The 26,858-nt window shown below is 42.6% G+C and overlaps 1 protein-coding gene across 1 annotated transcript; it reads left to right on the top strand.

Moving 5' to 3' along the window:
• Positions 1–1,611: 1,611 nt before the first annotated feature.
• Positions 1,612–26,815, top strand: EIF1AX (eukaryotic translation initiation factor 1A X-linked). The gene is made up of 7 exons (XM_070750729.1): positions 1,612–1,871; positions 8,038–8,121; positions 10,906–11,009; positions 13,699–13,749; positions 19,476–19,557; positions 19,663–19,754; positions 23,089–26,815. Exons 1-7 carry the CDS (start codon positions 1,856–1,858, stop codon positions 23,092–23,094), a joined length of 435 nt encoding a protein of 144 aa, XP_070606830.1. The 5' UTR covers positions 1,612–1,855; the 3' UTR covers positions 23,095–26,815.
• The last annotated feature ends 43 nt before the right edge of the window (positions 26,816–26,858 follow it).

Raw genomic sequence — 26,858 nt, forward strand, 5'->3', positions numbered from 1 at the left:
ATCGCCAGCGTCACTGCAGCCACCGCTGTAGGAGGAGCCGCGCCCCAAGAAAGCTGGAGAGAAGGACGGATCGGACGGGGACAGCCACAAGTGGAAGCCTCAGGAGCTCCCACTTGCAGAAGCCGCCCCTCCCCCGGCTATTGCCCCCCCGCCGCCGCTATTAGCAACGAGAAGCCATGGGCATGAGGGGGCCGACTTTCAAAACAACCTTTGCCGGCCTCCTGCAGGAGGGTGCCAATAGCAGCGGCGGCGGTGAGCAATAGCCCAGGGGGGCTCCCACTTGCAGCAGCCGCCTCGCCTGACCATATCTCGCGGCACACCGGTTGAAAAACACTGGCCTAGAGGTTAATTCTCTGCCTTACAAGGCAGAAGCTGCCAGATCAAATCCCAGTAAGGGTGTGGCTAGCTGATGAGGCCAAAACAAGGCTGAAATGGTGCCATCCTAGTCTCCCTTAATTTTAAAATTTCAGCAAAAACGTGATACATACAGAATATAGTTGTCGGCTATGAATAAATTAACTGCCTTGAAATGGCCCTGGGTTGGGCCTAGAGGCAAAAAGGAGCTGTGATCCACATATACATACTGTGTGAGGAACAAATTTCAACTCCACAGGTTCAAATATTTTGGAAGGTTGCATATTTGATGTATGCATACCTAATTAGGGCAGGCCAATTTTAAGCACGCACTTTATTAAGCTACTTATGCCATTCATGCTGTCTGTCAAGGTCATCCCCAATCCACAGAGTTACCTTGTGGGAACACTTGCACAGTCTTTCATTCCTGGTCTACAATTAATTATCTGGTTTATATTGACCCGTAGTTGCAGCATTCAAAGGTCACCCTTGTTCTCTTTCACCCAATATCTATCTAATGGGCACAGGTGCAGAAAACCCCACAATTAAAAACAAACAGCTACATGATCTCTTGGAACAAATTGAGTCTAGGAAATTATAATTACTGCTAGAACTGAAAGGAAATATCATTTCTCTTTATACACAGAAGTTTTCAAAACCTGATGCTTAAAATATTTGTGAGGAAAATTTTAAATACAGAGTGCCTTAAATACTAAACTTATAAATTTGGGAAAGGATATACAGTACATTCATTTTATATACACGTTAATTACAATCTAGCCCAAGCCGCCTTAATTTTGGTAGCTTAGAATATATTTGTGTGGAAAACAAACATCTTCAAAGACCTGCATTTCTCTACATCTTTCTTCTTGAGAGTATGCAGGGAATCCAGGCTCTGAATTAACAAAGAGATACAGAAATCCGAAATTTGGCTAAACTAAAGGATGAGTTAGTAAAATTGCACAAATGAATCGGGCATCACTGGAAGGAGACTCACGGGTATTTCTGATGCTATCACGATACCAAGTAAATCGGCAGTAATATACATGTCCCTCAATTAATTAAATGGAATGGTTTTCCAAATGGGTGGCCATGTGACGCATTCCGACGTTTTTTCCGCGGGTCTGGGATAGGCGTGGTCGCGCTTAAAGCATCCCGTTTGACACCCTGCGGTAGTAAAAACGCCAGGCCTTACACACTCCGAGCTACCGGCTCATAGGACCACCTTCCTCGGCAGTGATTCCTCCTACCGGAGGAGGGCGCTAGAAAGGCCGGCGAGCTCCCTGAGGAAGTCGCGAGCGCGCCAAGCGCATTCTGGGGCCGAGATTTCCTTCCGCCTTTCCTCTCGGAGGGCTTTGGCGGAGGCCGCATTGACTTTTTCCTACTGTTGCGCGACGTCACGCTGTCAGTCCTTTTACTCTGAGCCAGTAGTGTAAAAAAGGGCTCTTGCCTTTTCGTTCGGGCTTGTCAAGGCTGTGTCCGCTGCCTGGTAGCTGCCACCATGCCGAAGAACAAAGGTGAGGCTTTCTGGCCCTCTCCCCACTCCCAATTTGGCTCCCACGCGATTCCTCTCCTTCCCGCTGCCCATTGTCTGTAGATGAATCCGCCCGAGGAGAAGGCGCCGGGCGTACCGTCGACCTGGTTCTTTGTGTTTCGTTTGGATCCAAAGGCTTTAGCTTTGTGGATGACTTCGGTTCTCCACGTGTTTCCTCCCGCGCCTTCTCCCCTTTTTCTGGTTGGAGCCTTTTTCTAAGATAATTGACTGAGAAATACGCCCGCCTGAACTAATATACTTCCTTCCAGTTAGCTGATGCTACATAATTCTCAGAGAAAAGTAGACTCTATTTAATAAGGTGGCGCTTACTGCTAAGGGTAGGGTTACAGGCTGATTCTTTCTGGTTTTGACCGGATATTACACATTTAACACGAATAAGAGGCTGTTGGTTTAATTTTATGAATTATAGGTTGGCCTTGATTTTTAGACACGTAATATTTTTGTTTTCGTAATTGATAATATCTGGATTTCTTTTTTGACCTTGTACCTCTCATTTTTGTGACTAGAGGAGTACAAGAATACCTTTAAATTATAGAATGTTCCTACTGTTTATTATCAGGATACACTTTCCTGTGATGTTTAAAAGGATCCCAATTGATGGAACACTAAATAGCTGGGTTTTTAAAAATCATTTTAATATTGAAAATGGCATTTCACTACTAAATTATATCCCCCCCCCAAAAAAAAACCCACCACCCAATCATATGAGGAGAGTTGGGCTGAAAGTGACTGGCTCAAGGTCACCCAGCTGGTTTTCATGAGTAAGGCAAGACTAGATAAAATATTGTTTACTAAATTCAAAGTTGTATATAGCTTGCCTAATAATTGATTAAGGTAGGTTTTTAGTGATCTAATGTCTGAGAAGTTGTACTTCCATGATCTCCAGATATTCTCAGTATTACTGTTTCCAGTATCACTAGGCTAGGCAATCTGATATAGAGTTTATTTTAGAGTGTGGTTCCACATTTGCATGTAAGTATCTAAACTTTTGTTTCTCATAGTAGTTGCTATTAATTGCAAATTTAAGCATCTTTGGTATCTTTATTGCTATTAATTCAGCTATATAGAATGGATATAGAAAGTCTACACACCCCTGTTAAAATGCCAAATTTTGAGATTTAAAAAAATCAGACCAGGATAATCACTTTAGAATTATTTCTACCTTTAGCATATAAGCTATACAATTCAATTGAAAATGTTGTAGGGGAAGAAAATAACTTAGTGATATAGTTGCATAAAGATGCAAATGCTAAAATTAATATTTTGTTGAAGGACCTTTTAAGACAACATTCAGTCTTCTAGGATAGAAGCCTATCGACATGGCACATCCTGCTTGGGAATCTGTCCACTTTTCCTTGCAAAAGCACTCCAAATCTGTGAGATTTTGAAGGTACCTCCTGTGCATAGCCCTCTTCAGGTCATCACACAGATTTTCAATTGTATTCAGGACTGGGCTCTGGCTGGGCTATTCCAAAACTTTGATCTTTGTTTGATGAAGCAATTCTTTTGTTAATTTGGAGGCAAGCTTTGGGTCATTATCCGTAATTCCCGCCACCTTGATTAAAACTCAAGTTCCAGCTGAAGAAAAGCAGTCCCAAAGCATAATACCATAACCATTTTCACTCTGGGTATGATTTGCTTTTGGTTATGCACAATGTTGTTTTTGTGCCAAACATACTTTTTGGAATCATGATGAAAAATTTCAACCCAGTGTCATCAAACCGTACATATTTTCCCACATGCGTTTGTCACACTTTATGTATTTTTTTGCAAAATATAGTCAGGCTTGGGGTGTTTCCCTTGTAAGAAAAGGCTTCTATCTTGCCGACTTACTCTATAGTCCAGACATGAAGAATACAGGAGACTGTAGTCACATGTAATACACAGCCAATATAGTAAGACATTCCTGCAGTTCCTGTAATGTTGCTGTAGGCCTCTGAACAGCCTCTTGGATAAGTTTTCTTGTTTTTTTAATCAGTTTTGGAGGGACATCCAGTTATTAGTAATATCACTCTTATTCCATATTTTCTCCATTTGTTGATAACTGTTTTCACTGTGTTCCAGTGGTATGTCCAATACATTGGGAATGTTTTGTACCATTCCTCTGACTGATACATTCTGGCAATGAGATCGTCTTGAGGCTTTGTAGACTATGGTTTTTGCTGTAAGAGGTAACTGAGTAAATGTCAGAAAAATCCTTCTAGCATAGCTGAACTTTATATAAATGGTGATCAGAGTAACTTTGGGGGCTTTGATAGAATTATGGAATAAATGGAGATACCGGCTAATGCCAGGAATTCCTCTTTTAATATTGGTGGTGAAAATGAAGAAATCTCCTAAGACTGAATAGAAATAATGGATTAGTAAACTAAAAGAAAATCAGATATATAAATGAGAAGACTGGAAGAACAAGATAAAAAATATAACACAACTAAAGAATGTGTTAGCAGATATTAAATTGGTTGAATTTAATACAATTAGAGAAATTGAGAAAAAGTGGAAGAAAGATTTGAGGAGAAAGATAGACAGCTAACATTTGAAATGATTATAAAAGAATGTGAGGTAAATTAATATATAGATAAAGGAAGAATCGGGAAAATATATAGATTATTAACTGAATTAGAAAAGCAGGCAAAATGTTTAAAATTAATTTGGGAATCAGATTTAGGAGAAATAAATGATAATGATTGGAAAATATTTGGAATAGAAGAGTATATAAGAATGTGTCAGAGTTAAGAAAAATGGATATAAAGTGATCTGGTAATGGTACATAAAACCACATAAATTAAATCAAATAGATGGTAAATATACAAATATCTGTTGGAGGTACAAGAAAAAGGTTGGACCATATAAAGGTGATGGAATTGTGACTGCACAAAAATAGGGGACATGGTGTTTAAAGAAATTATAGCACTTTTGAATGTAAATTTAGACATGTCACCAAGAATTGCATTACTGTTGCTGGTGGAAAAATGGGATATAAATGAAACAAAAAAGGAATTGCTTGTAAATTTGATAATGGCAGCTAGATTAGTGATGGCTAAATATTGGGGACAAAATTGCGATATTCAAAGAAATGAGTTGTGTAATAAAATCTGGAGTATGGCAACAAATGATAGTGTTAGTGATAGCAAATGATAGTGATAGCAAAGGGAATAAGAATACAGTGATCCCTCGAGTATCGCGAGGGTTACGTTCCAAGACCCCTCATGATACTCGATTTTTCGCAATATAGTGGTGCGGAAGTAAAAACACCATCTGCGCATGCGTGCCCTTTTTTCCATGGCCGCGCATGCGCAGATGGTGTTTTTACTTCTGCACCTGGGAAGACCCAGGGAAGGTTCCTTCCGCCGCCCAGCAGCTGATCTGCTCGGCAGCGCCGCAGCAGCGAGGAGCCGAAGATCCGGGTTTCCCCGCCGCCCACGCAAAGGGGAAACCCCGATCTTCGGCTTCTCGCTGCTGCCGCGCCCGCCGCTTGTCCACCCGCCACTTGTCCGCCGCCTGCCTGCCCGCCGCTTGTCCGTCGCCTCGCTTGTCCGCCCGCCGCTTGTCCGCCGCCTGCCTGCCTGCAGCAGCAGCGAGCAGACGAAGATCGGGGTTTCCCCGCCGCCCACGCAAAGGGGAAACCCCGGCTCCTTGCTGATGCACCCGCCCGCCCGCCGCCCGCCAGCAAGAGGGGGAGAGATAGAGAAAGAGAGAGAAGGAAAGAAAGAGATGAGAGAGGGAGGAAGAGAGTGTGAGAGAGGAAGAAGCAAGATAGAGAAAGAGAGAGAGAAAGAAAGATGAGAAAGGAAGGAAGAGAGTGACGTCATCGGGTGGAAAAATCGCGATATAGCGTTTCGCGAAGAACGAGATCGCGAAAATCTAGGGATCACTGTATACTTTATGTTGTTTTGGAGGGGATAGGGATACAATTGGAATGTGTATATCTTTTAGTTGTTATAGACAAAGAAATGTAGGGAGGGATGGTCTCTTTTAAACAACATTGTCCAAGCGTGCATGGGCGCCTCTCTCTCTCCCTCTCTCTCTCTGTCACTGCAGCATGCGCGTGCCTGTATATTTCTCAATTTTTTTTTAAGGATAAAGGGGGGGGGTCCTAGGGTACCCCTTTTGGGGTCCAGGGTTGGGAGCCTTTTGAAGAAGAGGGAGCTTTTTTCAGGTTCCCCCCTGTCCCCAGAGGAAGTGCCATGAGGAGGCATCTCAGTTGTGGAACCCAGCCGGGAAGGTGAAGAGGGAGCCATGCACAGCAATTGTCAAACGTTTCCCACCTCCTGCTGGGAGGATGCGCAGCTCCTAACCTCTGCCTTCACTCTAGCTGCCCTCACCGCCAACCCTCGCTGGCAGAGCCTTTGTCAGCCCCCATTCTTTTGACTCCGGCTTTTCCGCTGCAGCTGCAAAAGAGATTGCGCTTTACTTTCAGCACACGGGACTCCCCATCCTAAGCCTGCTGACCTTGAAGGGCATAAGCAGTGCTCCCCCCCAGACTTGTGCACCAGGCAAGCTGACCCTCCCTCACATGCCACCTCCAAATTCCACCCCGCCACAAGAAGTGTGTCCTGCCTGGGACTTGCAGCTCCATTGCATTCCTCGGTGTTCTGTCCAGGGAAGGAAGCCCATTGTACAAACAAAAGAAAATAAGTTTGATCGAACTCGCAACAAGTTTTCTTTTGCAAATACAATGGGCTTCCTTCCCTGGGCACAACGCTGAGGGACACAATGGAACTGCAAATTCCAGGTAGGGCATACATCTCACAGCTCTCCCCACCATGAGATGCCATCCTAGAGGCTCGTCCAGAGTGGCTGCTGCCCTGGGTGGGTTTGGAAGCTGAAGAGCTGAAGAGTTTGGGAGAAAGAAAGAAAGAAAGACTTCTGCTGCTTTCCTTCCACGCAGCCAAAAGCAGAAGCTTTCTTTTCCCCAACTCCAGCTGTTAGGCTGGTCGCTCTTTACCCAGCAGCTTCTGCCTGTTCCAATTCTCCCCTTTGTTCTTTTTTGCACTCTGGAGTGGGGAAAACAGCACAGCAGCAAACGGGTCATTCTTTGTCAAGTGGACCAGACGTCCAATTTCAATGAAACTTCACCCATACCGCTATATTCCTTATGGTATAAAACTGAGGTGTGAAAAATTTTAGGTCCATATTCCACTTGCTAAAAATTAATTGTTTTCAATCATATATATCATAAAAATAACATATTTGATAGAAAAAACCCTTGCTATTTCTAATGAAATAAAAATGAAGATGATTAAAAGTGAAAAAACAGAGCTACAAGGCATTAAAGATGGTCAAAATTTGGAGCAAAAAATTTTGTGGTCATTTTAAAACTAAAATAACTCCAAGAATACTTACAAGCGGGTGCTAAAACTTGGAATAATTGACAAGTAACTTTTAAGCAAGTGTGCCAAAGTATGCCACTGAGTCTTTGGAGAGGGGCGGCATACAAATCTAATAAATTATTATTATTATTATTATTATTATTATTATTACTATTATTACTATTATTACTATTATTATTTTTGAAAGCTTCACTAGTTTGCAAGATATTGGAGCCACAAAATGGCTAAAAATTTGTCGCACCACGTTTTTCCTCAACTTTGACCTCAGGTCACACAGCAACCATTAGTCTAAGATGCTTGAAACTTTTTCAATATGTTTTGCCCTAAACATTGTGCTGATCCACCAAGTTTCCCCCTTATATTACTACTAGTTTCCATTCTAGAGCTCCTCAAACTTGGCAAAAAGCTTTGTGGAACTCACGCGACATTTTGTCACCCTTGAATGTTTAGAATATGGACCTAAAATTTTGCACACCTCAGTTTTATACCATAAGGAATATATATGCAAAGTTTCATTGAAATTAAAGGTGGTTGAGTGGGGAAGATTCTGGAAATTGGTCCACTTGATAAAGAATGACCGAAACCAGAAGTGCATTTTTCCGAATTTCTGGTTTGTCCGTCACCAGGCTTCAGAAAGGCCTGTGTGCACACACAGGGGGAAGGAAAGGCATGTGAGCACCCCTTTTGGCACACGAACCACGCTCACCTGCAACTTGCACAGCCCAGTTCCCAATGGACTGGGGGTTTGGGAAACCTGACCTTAAACTATTACTTTTTCATTTTTTTGCAATTTAGGAAAAGGAGGTAAAAACAGACGACGTGGTAAGAATGAGAATGAATCTGAAAAAAGAGAGTTGGTTTTTAAAGAGGATGGACAAGGTAAGATGTATTGTCTTTTTTCATTTCCTAATATTAAGCAGTTCTACAGGAGGAAAGCTTATTTGTTGTGTTCTTACAGAATATTTATTTATTTATTTATTTATTCAATTTTTATGCCGCCCTTCTCCTTAGACTCAGGGCGGCTTACAACATGTTAGCAATAGCACTTTTTTAACAGAATATTGTATTGATAGAGGAAAAATTAGGCCTCACCCAAGTAATGTACTAACAAAAAGAACATTTTTTTGTTGAAAAATTGATAAAAGTTGCAGAGAGATTAGAATGTATATAATGAGAAATATAGTGGAAAGAAAGTTTTTGGGAAAGTACTGTACAGTACAACATTTGGTATGTATCTAAGTGTCTACAATAAAAAAATCTTAGTTTCTTTGTACACTTTCATTAATGGTGTCATTTGGTTCTTTGGTGTTGACGTATTCTTTTAAAACATTAAGCTGAAATAAGGTAAATTTCAGTTTAGCTTAAAATCTTAGTTTGTTTTTAAAAGTAGTATTGCATATAAAAGAATTAATACAATTCCTGTATTACATTGGATGCCATAATATTAATTTAAATTTTGATTGGACATGCAGGAAGCCATAGAATGAAAAGACAGAACCCAAAAATACATGAATTAATGTGCTCATATCACAATACAGAGGTCCCGTAGCCAGTTACATGTTTTTTTTTCAAAAAAGCATTATATTGTTATAAAAAATGTAGGACAGATTTAATCCTAGCGTAAGATATCTTATATTGGTTTAGCATAATACATTTTATTTTTAATTGAAGGGATGAAAATTTGCAGCCTTTTGATATTGAATTGAATAAATAAATAAATAAATATTGGTGTGTGTGTGTGTGAGAGAGAGGGGGGGGACATTCCTAGGTGATATGGAGAGGGATTGTATTTTGTTTTTACATGGCAATATTTGCTGCTGAACAGCTGCCAAAGCTTTTCATACATTGAAGCATTCCCACTCAGCAGAGCTTATCTGGACATTTTTTAAAAAAATGAGCAAGCTGAGAAACCTGTCACTTACAAAACCAAACGACTGCACCCCACTTCCAGGAGAAAAAGAACATGTCCTTGCTATTCTGTTCATGTATTCCTGTTCCTGACTCCACTACAGAAGATTCTCACCTGGAACTGAATCCCAGCATTTAAAATTACAATGGGACCACATGATAACAAGGCAAAAGAGCGGGCAGCTTGCGTGGCAAGGAAAGTGATGGGAGCTGAAGCTTTACAAAATCTTGACTCTAGTGAATCAGAACTGAAAAATTAAGGATCCCTAGAGAGTTAATCTTCTGCTGGAATACGTCTCTGATAACCTTCTTGAAGTTGTATGTCACAGGAACTTCATTAATTCATGATCTTTAGATTGGACAGGTAACTCTTAAACACATTAAAAAGTCATGGATCAGATTGAGAATATTAGAAGAATTAACTATTAATTCATTATGGAATTAATTCTCTGTTAGGATTTTTTTTTTTTTTTTTTAAACATTATTCCAAGCTCTCATGCAAAACATGTTGATGCAAGGCTTAGTGATGGAGTTTTCACATTTCTTTTTGGAAAGATAAATGGGTATCCAGTCATTCCTAAGTAGAGCAGTGCCAAAATCTTAGCAGGAGAGAGAGACAGCTGAAGAGGACATTCTGGTATTAATAGAGGAAGAAAGGGTACTGTACAGAAGGGAAAGTCCATTGTGGTCATCCAGAATAATTTGTATGTCACTGTTTAGAAGCAAGAAAACATTAGCAAGTGAGGAAATGGAAGGCCACAAATCAGTGGAGCATTTCTCCAGTGTTTTTAATGCATTTTATTTTTCATTTTTCATCTCAGTGACTCAGTAGTCAGCTCTGCCTTATGATTACTGTTTCAGTTTTGATGGATTCAAGTAATTTCACAGGCCTGGAGTGTACTTTTACTTATCCAGAATGCCATGTTCACCATATAAAATTTCAAATGCCAATGACTACATTATAGTGAAGTATGAAGGAATCGTAAGCTACCTTTCAAATATTCTGAACTTTTTGCTCAAATGCAAAAGGAGAGACATTGTTTTCTTTTGCTTTTAATTTGTTTTGCTAATCCTCTGCCAAAAAAACCAGAACTCGGGGCCAAGTCTGGCTCTTTGAACCCTATTTTTAGCTGCAACAGCCTCCTGCTGCCCACTGCCTGAAAAAAGCTTTAGGAGTCCAACATTTGCCATATATCTGTATTTTGTACCACCTGAAGCTTCCAGATATTTTTTGAAGTACTTTTATATGTATCTGTAGCATTGGCACATACACAAAGCAAGGCTCGCATGACAATACCATGTCTGCCATCTTGATATTTTTGACATACAAGTACCTAATGAATACCACTGCACAAATAAGTAAACTGGTGTAAATTCCAAGCAATTTAAAAAGTGAAACAGAACAGCTTGAATTGAGATTGAACAAAGATGGGAATAGAGTACTCATATAGCAATATGTTTTAAGAATAACCAATAGTTGGCTGTACCAGCTCAGGTTTAGATATTTTTTAAATTATACTTAGATTTAAAAAGTAATATAAGATTACAAGCCTCCAACATGTTATCTTATCTGGATTTAGTTACTGCTACCCATCTGGATCCTCATACGAATAAAGAAATTCAAATAGCTATAGCTATTTTATGATACAATGTTTTTAAAATCAACTGTCATGTATTAACATCTTGAGTCTGTTTCTCTCTGGTATAATAGCTATAAAGATGTTATATTATTATAAAGTTGTCAAATTCTTCCAGAATATGCCCAAGTTATCAAGATGTTGGGAAATGGCAGGCTGGAGGCATTATGTTTCGATGGTGTAAAAAGGCTGTGTCATATCAGGGGAAAGTTAAGAAAAAAGGTATGTTAAAGCATTCTGCTATATGGGCAACCTCAAATACTGTATGTTGTATATTAAACAATTAATGTTACAGTATCTTATGTATATATCCTGCGACTGGTTCCAAGTTCTTGATTTGATGGAGTGACCTGTGCCCTTCATAGCACAATATTTTCTATACATACTGTATATAACTAGTGATTCAAGAAAACATTTTATTATCCTGTGTTTTGACTGCTGAATTTGTTGATTTCTTTGTTTTTCTTTTAATTTTTGTATCATTTTTTCTGCTCAAATTTCTGGTGCCTGTGGGCGTGTCCCTTCTCAGAAAATAATAAAAAAAAATAGCTTCAGGACATGCACAGAAGCAAAATTAACTTCTGCCCATGCAGCGCCCACAGATCAGCACCAACAGAACCGGCTCTGTGACATCTGTAGGAACCCACCTCTGAAACATGTAATATGTCTTGTTCTGTTTGCAGAACTCTGATTTTGGATGTCCTATGCCTGAACTGAAAAGTCTTTCTCAAGATTTTAATTTTTTAAAATCCATGCACAGAAAAAGATAGGGCTGTTTTCATCTGGGTGGAAGTGTTTAACAGGGAGGCAGAAGAAAGGCAAGGAACTGAATCTGCAGCTGAAGGGGAAAGGCTGAATGGGCCAGAGGGATGTGCTGTCCTTGGATCTAAAGGGGAGGTGAAGAGAATGATGTGCATCATTCTTGCCCTAATTGCCTGCTTGGAGTTGTTTTTATCTAAAATCTGAAACAATAAAAGCACGTTTGGTTCTGCCAAATCATGGTTGACTCTATAAATCAGAGGTCCCCAACCGCCGGTCCGCGGACCAGGACCGGGCCGTTGGGGGTTTTCAGCCGGTCCGCGGCGCCGCTGCCCTCCCGGCAGAGAACATTATGCAGGACGGGGTGGGGCGTTGGGCAGTGACGCAGCCCTCCACACTTCTCCACAGGGCGGGGAGAATCAGGAGGCTCCTTTGGCGGCTGTGGGCTGCCTGGCTTTGTGATTTTGGCTGGGGAGGGAGTTAGGAAGGTCCTACTTCTCCCCCCCCAGCCAAAAATTCAAAGCCTATCTGCTGGATACGGGCGATGAGTGGGACAGAGCGGCGCGGAAGCCTCTTGCAGCAGCTGCCACAGCCACCGGCTTCGGCGCCGCTCGTCCCGCCCATCGCCCGTATCCAGCAGAAGCTGCTGCCCGAGTGCTCTTGGCCGGCGGGATTCAAAGTGCTGGGGTGGGGGGTGTCCTGACAGCCCCCCCACCCCAGTGCTTCGCCTCCCGCTGGGACACCCCCCACCCCAGTACTTTAAATCCCGCCGGCCAAGAGCACTCGGGCAGCAGCTTCTGCCAGACACGGGCAATGAGCGGGACGAGCGGCGCCGAAGCCGGTGGCTGTGGCAGCTGCTGCAAGAGGCTTCCGCGCCGCTCTGTCCCACTCATCGCCCGTATCTAGCAGATAGGCTTTGAATTTTTGGCTGGGGGGGGGAGAAGTAGGACCTTCCTAACTCCCCCCCCAGCCAAAATCACAAAGCCAGGCAGCCCCCAGCCGCCAAAGGAGCCTCCTAATTCTCCCCGCCCTGTGGAGAAGTGTGGAGGGCTGCGTCACTAAGCTCCACCCCTCCATAACCCCACCCCCATATGACCAAAGCCCCCCCCCCCCCGGGCCGTGGAAAACTCGTCTAACTTAAAGCCGGTCCCTGGTGCTAAAAAGGTTGGGGACCTCTGCTATAAATGGTTCAATTGAACCCATGAAACAATTATTTTTCTTACACTTGAATCAAAATATTTTCCTGTTTTGCACATACACCTGTTCTCTATATTTTGTTTGTTACTTTTCACAATGTGCATTTCCAGCTGATTGTGGTTCTGGTGGTAAATACTTCACATTTGAAGAATTTCACTGATTATATCTCCTCCAATTTCCCTTACACATTTTCTTGTTATATTTCATACTGTTTTGAGCACTGAAAACACATCTTAGATTAAATTAAAGAGTTCTCCAGTGCTGTCTTCCTTCTCTATAAAGAACTGCTCTGTTACTTAATTTATCCCATTGCTAATTACTCATTCCAGGTATTCTCCCCTCTAACTATAAGCATGCAACATTTTGAATGTATTCTGTATTAGTATTGCAGGCTATAACAAAGCCTCAATGGTCCAAGATTAATGGAATAGGGCTGTTGTACATTTCAAAACTTTAAAAACTTTAAAAATTTCTACAATCAGAATTCTGAAAGTTGAAAGTGGAATCTTGTTAATTTTTTCCCATATGGTGTTTATACTCCAGAGTGCATAACTAAATGTGAAGACATGCAGGTAGACCCAATTGTGATTTAACCTCTCCATAAGTGTGCAATATTAGGTACACATCATATGGTATTCAGTAACTGATCAAGAACTTTAATTATATACCCTGTTTCCCCCCAAATAAGACATCCCCTGATAATAAGCCCAATTGGGCTTTTGAGTACCTGGCAATAAGGCCAAGCACTTATTTAAAGGTTTAAAAAATATAAAACAGGGTCTTATTTTCGTGGAAACATGGTAGCATTCATTAAGATTTATTTTTTATCTCAGCCAGTTGAAGATCTTTTAAAGATTACATTTCCTTAAGTGTTTCAAGTGAGAATTCATATAATTTTTTAAATGTTAGTCTGGAAAAAAGGATAAAACTATCAGTTTTTTCTTTTGATTTTTAGGTTTGGATAAATACATCAGATATCATATTGGTGGGATTAAGAGACTACCAGGTCAGTATATTATGTTACTATTATTACATACTATAATGCAATGTGATGACAGTTTGGTTTATTTTTTGTCACCAAACAGTTGAACTCATAAGCACTGATGTAGTCAATCACATTTACCATATACAGTGAACCCTCGATCATCGCGAGGGTTCCGTTCCAGGACCCCACGCGATGATCGATTTTTAGCGAAGTAGCGGTGCGGAAGTAAAAACACCATCTGCGCTTGCGCAGATGGTGTTTTTGCTTCCACTGCCGCCCGCCCTTCGCCCGCCCACCCCGTTGCTCGCGCCCGCCCACCCCATTGCTCACGCTGTTGCTGGGGCCGCTTCCCAGCTGGGGAGCCGAGCTAGGGAGTCCCGACCGCCCGCGCGTTGCTGGGGAAAGCGCGCGCGCTTGGGGAATCCCTAGCTCCGCTCCCCAGCTGGGGAGCCGAGCTAGGGAGTCCGGACCGCGCGCGCGTTGCTGGGGAAAGCGCGCGCGCTTGGGGAATCCCTAGCTCCGCTCCCCAGCTGGGGAGCCGAGCTAGGGATTCCCCAAGCGCGCGCGCTTTCCCCAGCAACGCGCGCGCGGTCGGGACTCCCTAGCTCGGCTCCCCAGCTGGGGAGCGAGCTGCGATGTCCCCAAGCGCGCGGGCACCGCCCGCCCGCCCACGCTGTTGCTGGGGCCGCTTCCCAGCTGGGGAGCCGAGCTAGGGAGTCCGGACCGCGCGCGCGCGTTGCTGGGGAAAGCGCGCGCGCTTGGGGAATCCCTAGCTCCGCTCCCCAGCTGGGGAGCCGAGCTAGGGAGTCCGGACCGCGCGCGCGTTGCTGGGGAAAGCGCGCGCGCTTGGGGAATCCCTAGCTCCGCTCCCCAGCTGGGGAGCCGAGCTAGGGATTCCCCAAGCGCGCGCGCTTTCCCCAGCAACGCGCGCGCGGTCGGGACTCCCTAGCTCGGCTCCCCAGCTGGGGAGCGAGCTGCGATGTCCCCAAGCGCGCGGGCACCGCCCGCCCGCCCGCCCACGCTGTTGCTGGGGCCGCTTCCCAGCTGGAGAGCCGAGCTAGGGAGTCCGGACCCCGCGCGCGTTGCTGGGGAAAGCGCGCGCGCTTGGGGAATCCCTAGCTCCGCTCCCCAGCTGGGAAGCGGAGCTAGGGATTCCCCAAGCGCGCGCGCTTTCCCCAGCAACGCGCGCGCGGTCCGGACTCCCTAGCTCGGCTCCCCAGCTGGGGAGCGAGCTGCGATGTCCCCAAGCGCGCGGGCACCGCCCGCCCGCCCACGCTGTTGCTGGGGCCACTTCCCAGCTGGGGAGCCGAGCTGGGGTGTCCCCGCGCGTGCCGCCCGCCCGCCCACGCCGTTGCTCGCGCCGCCGCTGGGGTCTTACGGGGGCAAGAGGGGGAAGACCCAGGGAAGCCTCTGCCCGGCGGGGAAACTCCACCATCTACGCATGCGTGGAAGGGCACGCATGCGTAGATGGTGGAGTTTACTTCCGGGTTGAAAACTCGCGAAATAGCCCTTTCGCGATCCTTGAGGACGCGAAACTCGAGGGTTCACTGTATACTCGAGTATAAGCCAAGTTTTTCAGACCAAAAAATGGGCTGAAAAACCCGACATCGGCTTATACTCGGGTTACTGACGAGTCACCACAAGAGGGCGCCCCGCGGGAGCCTGGCAGGCATTGGTGGCTCGGACGGGTGAGGGAGCTATGGCAGGTGCCGCCTCTTCCCGGCTGAGGCAGCTTCGGGGGTGCCTTTGGGGGGGGGACGCTTGAGACCGTCCTTGAAGAGATGCCGCCAGGAAGAAGGAAGATGAGTTGGTCCCGAATCCTCGTGTGCGCTGCAGTGGGACAGCTCTGCCCAGCCGGGCTACTGCTCCTCCCCCTGGAGCTCCCAACATGGCAGGTGAGCAAGTGAGCGAGCAAGAGAGACCAGCCGCGGTGTCCTTGTAGCGGGCAGGAGAGTGAGCGCAAGAGAGAAATGAGCCTTCTCCAGCAGGTATTGGGAGCTCTGGCGGGAGGAGGATAGCCTGGCAAGGCAGAGCTGCCCCGCTGCAGCACGCACAAGAATTCGGGACCAACTCCTCTTCCATCGCGCGGCCAGAGAAGGCTGGTTTCTCTCTCTCTCTCTCCTGCCCGCTACAAGGACACGGCGGAGAAAGTCCTGACACTGCGCCTCCCTGTCCTTGTAGCTGGCAGGAGAGCAAGTGAGCAAGCGAGAGAGACGAGCCACAGTGTCCTTGTAGCAGGCAGGAGAGTAAGTGCAAGAGAGAAACGATCCTTCTTCGTTAGCCTGAAGGAAGAAGAGTTGGTCCAGAATTCTCGTGCGCGCTGCAGCGGGGCAGCTCTGCTCGGCCAGGCTACTGTTCCTCCCACCGGAGCTCCCAACAACCGCCGGAGAAGGCTCATTTCTCTCTCTCTCGCTCTCCTGCCCACTACAAGGATTTTACATTTATTTTAAAAATATTTAAATAAATAAATATGCTGTCAGCTGCTTCTCCTTCTCCTCTTTTCTCCTGTCCTTGCCATCCCAAGTGGATCTTTTTAGCAAATCTGCTTCCCCGAACAACACATGGTGCAATAAAGGGAGACAGAGGAGGAGGGAGGATCAGGAGTGGGAGGGAGAGCCAGCCAGCCCGCAAGCTAAAGGGGGGATGGGGGATGGCATGAACTCTCTCCAGGCTTTAGAAGCCCCCAGCCAGAAGAGAAGCAGATTTGCTAAATATATCTACTTGGGACAGCAGCAGGGAAAGGAGGAGGAGGAGAGCCTGAATAGCCTGCAGCCACGGAGAAAGAGGAGGAAAAGGAAAGGAAAGAGGAGACTTCGCTCCCCTCTTTTGCTGACAGCTGCTTTCCCTTCTTCTCCTTTCTTTTCTCTTGTCAGTTGTGGTCATGGAGGAAAGGAGGAGGAGGAAAGGAATGAGGCAAGGGTTCTTCTTTCTTTCCTCTTCCTCCTTTTCCTCCGCGGCTATGGGCTACTCTGGCTCTCCTTCTACTCCTTTCCCTGCTGCCATCCCAACTGGATCTCTTAAAGGCAGCGCCTCGGCGCCGGCATTGTCCCTCCACACCGCCCTTCTTTCCTAATTGGAAGTTGGAGCTGCGGAGGGTGGAAAAGTGCGACCTCCACAACCCAGTCCGCGGGTGCAGGAATTCTGGGAGTTGAAGTCCACTGGTCTTAAAACTGTCACGTTTAAAGACCCCTGGGTTAAGGTTAGCAGTGCAATGGTCTTCAAACCTGGAAAGATTAAGGCTTGTGGACTTCAACTCCCACTCCTGAGGTAGCATGGGTAGCACTGTTACCTCTAAGCTGTGCGGGCTTGCGCCCGCGCAGCCATTAGCAAACCCCCGCGCAGAAACATTTGAAGTGGCACAAAGCCACGCAGTCCTGAATCGCTCGCTTCTCCGGCCAGCAAAGCCAGCTGTCTGGGAAAGCGGTGCATTTAAAAAGTGCGCTGCTTTCCTGGACAACCGGCTTTGCTGGCCGGAGAAGTGAGCAATCCGGGACTGTGTGGCTTTGCGCTGCGACAATGACAGCAACAACGGCGCCGTGGCGGCCTTCAAGCGTGGCCCTTTGCGGTGCCCCACCACCCATTCCTGCAGGTAGAGGTCGGGTGTGCTACCGGAAGCGGAGGCGGCGGGGGGCCGGGCGCTGGGCACTGTGGACGTCAGGGAGGGCGAAGGGGTGGACGTGGCTGCTGCCTCTTAGCTGGAGAGCCGGACGGGGATGGAGGCAATGGCAGAGTCCGGTGGTGGGCCATGTGGGGCCGCTCATCCAGGGGGCCGTGGACCGGCAAGCCGCCCTCCGCTCTCTCTCTTTCTCTGTTGCCAGTGTGGTGTATGAGAGAGAAAGCGAGAGAGAGGGAGAGAAAGGAGGGGAGAAAGAAAGCAAGAGAGAGAGAGAAAGAGTGTGAGAGAAAGTAAGAGAGAGAAAAGGAGAGGAAGAGAGAGAGAGAGAAAGAAATGAAAGCAAAAAGGGGAGAAGAAAGAGAAATGAGGAATATTTATTTATATTAATGTTTGTTCGTTTGTTTATATTTTTTTGACTTCTGTGCCGCCCAGTCCCAAAGGGACTGCCGCTCAGACACTATACTTTTCCGCCCACACCGACAAAAAATTAGAGGGAACATTGATGGCTGGTGCAGGAATTCTGGGAGTTGAGGTCTACTAGTCTTAAAACTGTCAAGTTTAAAGACCCCTGGGTTAGGTTTAGAAATGCAAGAGTCTTCAAACCTGGAAAGATTAAGGCTTGTGGACTTCAACTCCCACTCCTGAGGTAGCATGGCTGGTGCAGGAATTTTGGGAGTTGAAGTCCACTAGTCTTAAAACTGTCATGTTTAAAGACCCCTGGTTTAGGGTTAGAAATAGGTTTTAGCTTGGTTGCTGATTGAGCTCCTTTTTTTACTTTTTAATTTATTGTTATTACCAGATTGCTTTTGTTTACCCTCTTTTAAATTTACAGAGCTAGTTTACTGGTTTTCTTTAAAATAAATATTCTAAAACATTTAATCTACTGATGTCTCAATTAATGTAATTTTTTTGGTTTTCATTTTTATAAGTTACCAGTAGCCACTGCATTTTCTAATCTCGGCTTATACTCGGGTCAATAAGTTTTCCCAGTTTTGTGGCAAAAACTGGTGCCTCGGCTTATACTCGGTTCGGCTTATACTCAAGTATATGCAGTATCTTTATTTTCTACCGTGTTTCCCCAAAAATAAGACTTGGCCTTATTTTCTTTTGGGCTCGAAAATAAGATTTATTTTGGGGGATGCCTCCACCCACCGTGCCTGCTGGCTCTCCTGCAGTTGGGACACTGGAGCTTGTGTCTTGCTCAGGCTGCTGCTATGATGAGGCAGAAGGGCTCCTCCCCACCCCATGCCTCTGGCTAGCTGCTGGGCCTGCTGCACCTGCTGATGCTGGCCTTGCCGGAGCTCTTCGCTCTACTGTCCACATTGTTCTCAGCTGCCCTGAAGCTTTGGCAGGCAGGAACTCCATGGCAACCCTACTCTGTGGCAGCCCTACAGTAGGACAGAAGAGGGAGTAGAGAATTGCCCCTTCTTCCTTTGTGTCCCAGAAAGTGTACAGCATGCCCAGGGTGGAGGCCACCTGCTGCAATGCTCTGCTGCAGTTCCTGAGCAAAACCTCTGCCTTCCCTGCACAGCAATGCAAGGTTAGATGCCTCTGCAGCCTCAGCCAACTAGTCCCATAACTAAAGGTGAAACTCAAAAAATTAGAATATTGTGCAAAAGTTCATTCATTTCAGTAATGCAACATAAAAGGTGAAATGTAATATATGAGAAAGACTCATTACATGCAAGGCAAGATAGTTCAAGCCATGATTTGTCATAATTGTGATAAACAGCTCATGAAAAACCCCAATCCCCCATCTCAGAAAATTAGAATACAGTGGTATCCCTACTTAAGAACTTAATTTGTTCCGTGACCAGGTTCTTTAGAAATGTTTGTAAGTAGAAGCAATTTTTCCCATAGGAATCAATGTAAAAGCAAATAATGCATTAGGAAAGAAATAAAAGCTTGGAATTTGGGTGGGAAGAGGAGGAATAAGAAGAGGAGGAAGACAATCGCTGCCGAAGGAAGTAGGTGAGGTGAGGGGAATCAAAAAAAAACCAAAACTTTAAGGCTTTAGGGAAAAAAAGGGACTCTGAGGCGGCGAGGAAAAGAAAGTATTTAAAATGTCCTAATAAAGTTTTTATAAAATTAATCATATGAAATCATTTTTGCTAACAATAATATTATTTAGGATAACAAGGCTGATGTCATTCTAAAATACAATGCAGATGAAGCCAGAAGCCTGAAGGCATATGGAGAACTTCCAGAGCATGGTAAGAAATTCTCATCATTGCCCGTGTCACTGTGAATAAAGGAGACACATACACTAATCCTCTTACTTAAAAACATATTCATGGTTTGTTTTCAATTTTCCATAGCCAAAATTAATGAAACTGATACATTTGGGCCTGGTGATGATGATGAAATCCAATTTGATGATATTGGAGATGATGATGAAGATATTGATGATGTAAGTAATCAAAAAGATTTCATCTTAAAATTAACATGTCTGTTTCAAAGGGAATGTGTATTCATAATTTTCATCTTCAGCTTTGTTATATTTTACCTTGGTGGACAAGGTAGTTGTCTAGCAGGGATATAGTGAAAATTTCTGAGCTTTCAAAAGAAGTCTTTCCACTGAAAAAACTCTGCCCTATGTAATCTGCGAGCAGGATTAAGGTTCTTAAAGAACATATTATATTCATCTTCATATGCATCTTAAATCTAGAAATGCATTATTATAGGCTTGTAGTAATATTCTACAATTTTTGTGCCTATAGTATAGGGCAGTGTTTCCCAACCTTGGCAACTTGAAGATATTGGGACTTCAACTCCCAGAATTCCCCAATATCTTCAAGTTGCCAAGGTTGGGAAACACTGGTATAGGGCACCTTTTTTGGTTCACGTGCCAAAAGGGGTGTGGGTGGGTGTACTAGCTTGCGTGCACATGCCCACACCCCTTCCCTCCCCCCACACATGCACATCCCCCCGCACCTTATCCCCTGCATATGCACGCAGGTCTTTCTGAAACCTGGCAGGTGAAAAAAATGGCCAAACGGACAAACCATAAGTTCACACACCCGCGAAAGTCCAAAGATATTTTCCCAAGAGTTTTGCATTCCTTATCCTTGCACACATTTGCAATTGTTTTGTTTTACATTTCTCCAAATGCAGGGAATACCCTAATTTTTCCTCCGCTAATTATAGCCACAAAACTATGTAGCCTTGTCCCTCTCCCCACAGTGGCCACAAGTAAAATCCTCTGGCCACCTTTAGATTTTGCCGACCCCCCCCCCAAAAGGAGCTTCAACTACATTCCCATCTACTCCACCCAAATCTGCCTTTCGCTTTTGCTCCCGAATCCCCTCCCCAAGTTTGCTTTCTATCAACAAGAAACCAGAAACAGGAGTGGATGATAACACTTGCAACACTTTCTCCTGCCCCTGTCTTAATTTACTTAATTGGAAAAGCAGGCTAGTCAAAAAGGCAAAATTATCTGAATTATGATTGCCCCAGGAACGTAAAATGAGCAGATGCAAAGGAACTCTTTCTAGACAAGCAAGACAATCCATCTAGCCTCAAGCTCCAAGTCCTCAGGCTCAGGAACAACATGCAAGACAGCAAGCAAGCAATTAGCTGGAGCAACAGCTCTTGAGGTGGAGGGGAATCAGCGGGAATACAGGAGGTGGAGGGGAATCGGCAGGATTCTCACTGGTTCCCCTCCACCTCCTGTAATTCTGGATTCCAGAGTCTGGGAAACCCCCTGGATTTCAATAAGGAAAGGTCGGAATGGGAGAGGAAACCTTTAAGAGAGCTGCTTGGTTTCCGATTCTGCCAGCCTCCTGCTGAAGTTTAGAACAAGCCACGAACTGGAGAAGGAGCAAAATGACTGGCTTCTCCTGTATAAGGCTCAAGCGGGGATCTTAAAACTAAGCGATGTTTATCCTAAGCCCCCCCCCCCCTTTCAGCAGCCCAAAAAGTGCAAAGATGCCTAGGATCCTTGCTGCATTCGTGGCTACTCTTGCGGCTGAGGAAGGAAGGGAACGGGCAGCAGAAGCTATATCCGTTCCCTCCCTTCCTCAGCCACCAGAGAAGCCCGAACGTGCAACAAGGATCCTAGGTATCTTCGCACGTTCAGGGTTGCTGGATGGAGGGGAAACAGATAGCTCTTGCCACCCACTGGGTCCTTTTTTTTTTTTGCCTTCGGGGCTTCAGAGAAGCTTCCCTGAAGAGTCCGGAGGGCGAAACAGCTTTTCCCAAGGCCTAAAATCAGCTGGCCAGCGTGTGCATGTGTTTGAGCTGACATAGGACAATGCCTCGCATGCCCTCTGATATGGCTCAGCATGCCACAGGTTCACCATCACAGGCATAGGGTATTTGAAAAATTGGGATTCAGTTTCACCACCTGGAGGACCATAGAAGGTTGAAGGTGGTGCTGTTATGTCGCTGCTGAGATTTTTTTCAACCTGTCTTCATGTTTTGGCAAGGGATTAGAGTTGGCGGCTTCTAAGTGGCAAACACTTCATCCCACCCATAACGCTCCCCTCAAAAGCCCTACATGGCATCGGGCCAGATTACCTCTGAGACTGCCTTTTGCCACACGAATCCCAGGTCCCACAGAGTCGGCCTCCTCAATATTGTTTGGTGGGGCCCAAGGGAAGAGCCTTCTCTGTGGGGGGGCCCGGCTCTCTGGAATCAGCTCCCCACCCTTCTTGCCTTCCGTAAAAGTTTAAAGACCTATTTATGCCGCCAGGCTTGGGGCCATTAGATCCTAGCCCCCCTGACCAATGAGTGTTTTAGTATGTTTTGTTGAAGGAATGCTGATGAATGCTTTTAAATTATATTGGAGTTTTTTAAAAGTCTTTTTAATCATATTAATTGAATTTTTTAGATGTACTGTATTGCAATGTTTTTTTATATGCTGTGAGGGACGGCATACAAATCCAATAAATAAATAAATAAAAGTTCTGTAATTTTTATTGCACGACTGAAATTTAGCCATTTTGCCACCAGAAGTTGTACCTCATGAAACATCTACGCTGTTATCCTTGCTTATGATAGTAACATCTTTTTTTCCCTTTTATTTAACATGAAATAGGTCTGAAAGGCAGACAGTGGTAATTTCTGCTTAGAATTAGGGCTGACCTTTATTCCTTGAAGTTAATTTGATTTCATGTGGCTTGCCAGAAAGCTTCTCTAAGCACTTCCCATGGTGACGAGATGCGATTGTCAAGTTCCAGTCATTTAATGCAATTAAAAAGCAGTTTTGTTCCTAGTATGTAAATAGATTTCTCAAAGATTGAGCAAAATTGCTCACATGAAAGGACTGTAATGATTTATTTTACTTCAGGGGTACAAAACTTGAGACTATGTTTATATATCTTGAACTGTCCTAAAATTATACAGAGGTTATCGCTTTTTTCAGACATTGAGATGGAATTAATATGTGCACATTATAAAAAATAATTAAATTATGTTGTAGTTGCACACAGTTGAGTTACATGGTACCTGAGTTGTGATGTATTACAATTATTTTCACTTGGTGTCTCTTGTTGAAGTACTAGAGGTTTATATTTATTTATTGTTCTTAGGCATTTGTTACTCAAATTTCATATAAGATGGGCAACCACATACATTTTCTTAAAAAAATAATAAATGAGACCCAATTTCAATTTGAGTAGAATAGTAGAATAATAACATCTTAAGTTTCTTGTGGCTTCTTACTAGATAGTATTGCCTGTCTGTTCTGATCTGAACAATTGTACTTTAATTGCAACATTTTAACTTTTTTTTCATACTTGCAGATCTGAATGAAACTGAGAGGAATACATCTCAACTTTCCACCTCAATTATTTTATTTTCAAATCCTTATGCCTAAGAAGACTGAACTGCTCATTTGTAGTTGCAGCACATCAATATGTACCCAATGTTTAAGTATTTATATTCTTTAAAACCAGAAGTTGGACTCAAAAATTAAATGAAATAATACCATAATTTTTATCTCTACAATGGACTCTTACATTTGTATGTAAATACACATACTATAAACTCTCACACTGGTTTATCTGTTTTCATCAATAAATATCACTAAGACATATTTTTGAAATAAAAAAATATTGCCCTATAATTATCAAGAATTTTGTTTAAATACCAATTCAGGTTAGTATTCAGTTGGCAGGTGTACTGTAGTTTTCTGGTATCCCCTCACAAAGAATAATTCTTTAACAAATGTTAATACCTGAATCTGCTTTATAAGCTTTAGTTGTATATTTTTTATACAGGATTTAATTGTTTCCTTTTCACAGATACTATTTCCAGAATGACGAAAAAATAAATTTCCAAAAATTGTGTATGTTTCAGTAGCTATTATATATTTGGTAGTGATCATATTTAAATTAATTTCTGTCTGGCAACACAAATTTAAGGCATTCATTACTTCAACAGACATACATTTGTCAAATAACCCATTAAAATATTTTGCCCTTATAAAATTAAATCAATCTCTCTCTCTCTCTCTCTCTCCCACACACACACATATACACATACGCGCGTGCACACACACAAATATTTAATTTTATAAGGGCAAAATATTTTAATCAAGTTATCTGGCAAGTGTATGTCTGTTAAAGTAATAAATGGTGAAAGTTAATATATACTGTATATTATGCTGAATACAGTGTTTCCATCGGTTGCGTAGGGAGAGTTTGGCTTAAATTCATGCTTTCTTTTCTGAAAATTGCTGTAGAGATTTGGGAGTGATGTGCTCAAATAGCAGGACGGGGTGTGGGGGGAGCTGGTATCTACCATAATAACAAAAATTGATGCTATTTGTGGAAGGGCAAGCTTAGATTCTATTCAGTTAAATATTTTTGCATCACAGTAAGTTTTTTAGAAAGATTTCATATTAGCTTTAGATTGAGCCTGTTATGAGGTACAATTTGATAACCAATTTTGTATGCTCTCTATCAGAATATGTAAATATGACATTCTGAAAACTTCAGTGTGAATATGAACAGAGACGAATCGTTTCAGGTTTGAGTAAAGTTAAAGACCTACTTTCAGCAAATATTAATAGTCATATATTTATACATTCTGAATTGAGTTTGGTTGTCCTTTGTATTGCATTCTGTATTTTGTGACTAATATATTGACTAACAGTTTACATATGAAAAATATGTTCAGAAGCTTAGTGTTGTTGTTTTTTACAGAGATGATAGATATTCAAAAATCTGAATTCTGAATATCACATGCATTTTGTCGCATTTGAGTGCAGCTGCATTATATGGATTGTTCACAAATTATGCTGAGCTGTACAATTTAACATTGCTTGTCTTGCGGTATGAACATGGACAAGTATAATCATGGGTCAACAAGCAATGGCTTTGTATGCTTGACAAATACAATCCTGTATTACTATTCAGTTAGCCATGAAACATTGAATTCTTAAGTTGAGGGATCTTAACAAAAGTTCCTTTACTGCTTACCACATTTGCTATTGAATCATATCAAATTTAATATCATGATATCAAATACTTCATGTTGATAAAGATCTTATTTTGCAAATGTGGAAGGAAGGGGGGGGGGTTTAACCCACAAAGCCTGGCTGCTCTGTTGTACTCTGTATATGTATCGTGTCAATTAGCTTTTCATGTTTAAATAATACAAAAGTTTGGGATGAGAATCTATTTGGAGTTTATAACGAATAAAACTGCAAAATTACATTTTCTTGACTAAACATATACACTCTTCAGAAATAAAACCAGAAATGCTTGGCTGGAAGAAAGTTGTAGATATGGAAATACTGAAAGTCATACCACTAATAATGTTTTTGTTAATATCAAACTTAAAGTTACATCGTATGGTTTGACTTATATATAAACTTATTTTTTAACAGTATCATTTATATGTGGTTCATTTCTGTTTGCTCTGACAGCAGGCCTAAAGACTTAAAAACTAAGATAGACATGGGAATTTAGCTTTGGAATAGAAGTAAAAAGGTAGACACTTTACAGTTGTGTATCTTATAGAGATGCTTATCCAACTATTCTTCTAAGTACTTTGGGTCAGGTGGGATATTTACTTTATCTTCACAGCAATATGAGTGATGCATGAGAAAATATGGTTCATCTCTCAGTGAACTCTACAATCCACTTTGAATATTAGTTTACCAGTGTTTCTCAGAATATATTTTTAAGACCTAAATTTCATAATATTAACAAGTTTGTCAATTTAAAGGTTTTCTGAATCTGGTGCTGCTAAATTTCTGAATTTAATCTCTGAAGTTTAATGAATGTTAAACTTTCTCAGCATGGTAAGATAATTTTTGTTCGTGTATTAATATTCTTGCTCTTAGATATCAACTGTTTTCTTAAAAACTGATAACATGTATATAGTGTGCTGATGAATTGTATTTGAAAAATATGTTCTTAAAGGTTGTTTATGATGCCTTAATTAAATAGGCATTTAACTGAATTACATTAAGCAAAATTGACTGAAGTCAGGTAATAATTTAGTATATATTGTTCCTTTGTGACATTTCAACTCACAATCTCATTGAAAAATACTCCTACCAGTAGTAATGTTTTCTATTATATTCAGTTATCTTTTTTTCTTATTCTAATCAATGAAGTAAAGATTCATACACCAGCTGCTTCAGTCTAATTTTAGTCCCAGATCAGTATGAGTTATATAAATAATTGAAAAGCAGGCCTGATTTAAATTGGTATATGGTAGTAGGTTTAAATGTATTTTGGCTAATTGCTTGGAGATGAGATCAAACAATAGTATTTATAGTGAAGAACTGTTGCATACATTTTGGAATTTAAATTTTTGTTGTCTTAGTTCTTTCAGAGAATCAACAGTTTTTATATTTCCAGATGCCCATCTATCTTAGTTTCTGCTCTTGTAAATTCAATGAGGACAGTTTAAGATGGAATTTTATACAGTCTTTTTACAATTATGAATAAATTGTCACCGCAGGTGACATCAAAGAGCTGATCTCCAACATAAACAAAAATGTGCAAGATTAATATTAAAGAAATAATTCAGACTGGGGATACAGGCTAAGCTAGAAGAGGGAAACTATCTTAGATATGAAGGCAATTGCAAAACACCTAAGCAAAAAAAAAAAAAATACAGGTGTAGGCTGCACCTACATTGTTGCCAAAAAAACACATACCCCTATTTGGGATATGGTCACTAGTAATCAAGCTTTGCTTTTTGATTAGATTTCCAAACTAAACCTGAAACTTCCCCACTTGTAAAAACTATGTCATACAGGCTTAGAATACATATGTACATAATGCTATTCAGAAGTAATTCACGTTTCAACTCTGGACAAATTTATGTTTTAAGCAATATTCCCAGGATCTTCATTAAAATGAATCATTCCTCAAAACCAGGAAATAATCTGTACATATTGGTGAAATTAAACATGAAGAATTCATTAGATTCAACAATTCCTAATTCTAAGATTTTGATTAGTACTTGTATTGCTTACATTTCTTGATTAAAATTTTATTTCTAATTCAATAATTAGAAAATTGTTTTTGTTTCAAACCTGTTTTGTTTCTTT

This window comes from Erythrolamprus reginae, chromosome 4 (genome assembly GCF_031021105.1).
Source record: "Erythrolamprus reginae isolate rEryReg1 chromosome 4, rEryReg1.hap1, whole genome shotgun sequence".
In the NCBI taxonomy this organism is placed as follows: Eukaryota; Metazoa; Chordata; class Lepidosauria; order Squamata; family Dipsadidae; genus Erythrolamprus; species Erythrolamprus reginae.

What these genes read in the sequence shown, in the direction of transcription:
- EIF1AX (XM_070750729.1), top strand. An exon ending in TTTTAAAGAGGATGGACAAG is followed by an intron (nt 8,122 to 10,905) that starts GTAAGATGTATT and finishes AAATTCTTCCAG; the next exon opens with AATATGCCCAAGTTATCAAG. An exon ending in GGGGAAAGTTAAGAAAAAAG is followed by an intron (nt 11,010 to 13,698) that starts GTATGTTAAAGC and finishes TTTGATTTTTAG; the next exon opens with GTTTGGATAAATACATCAGA.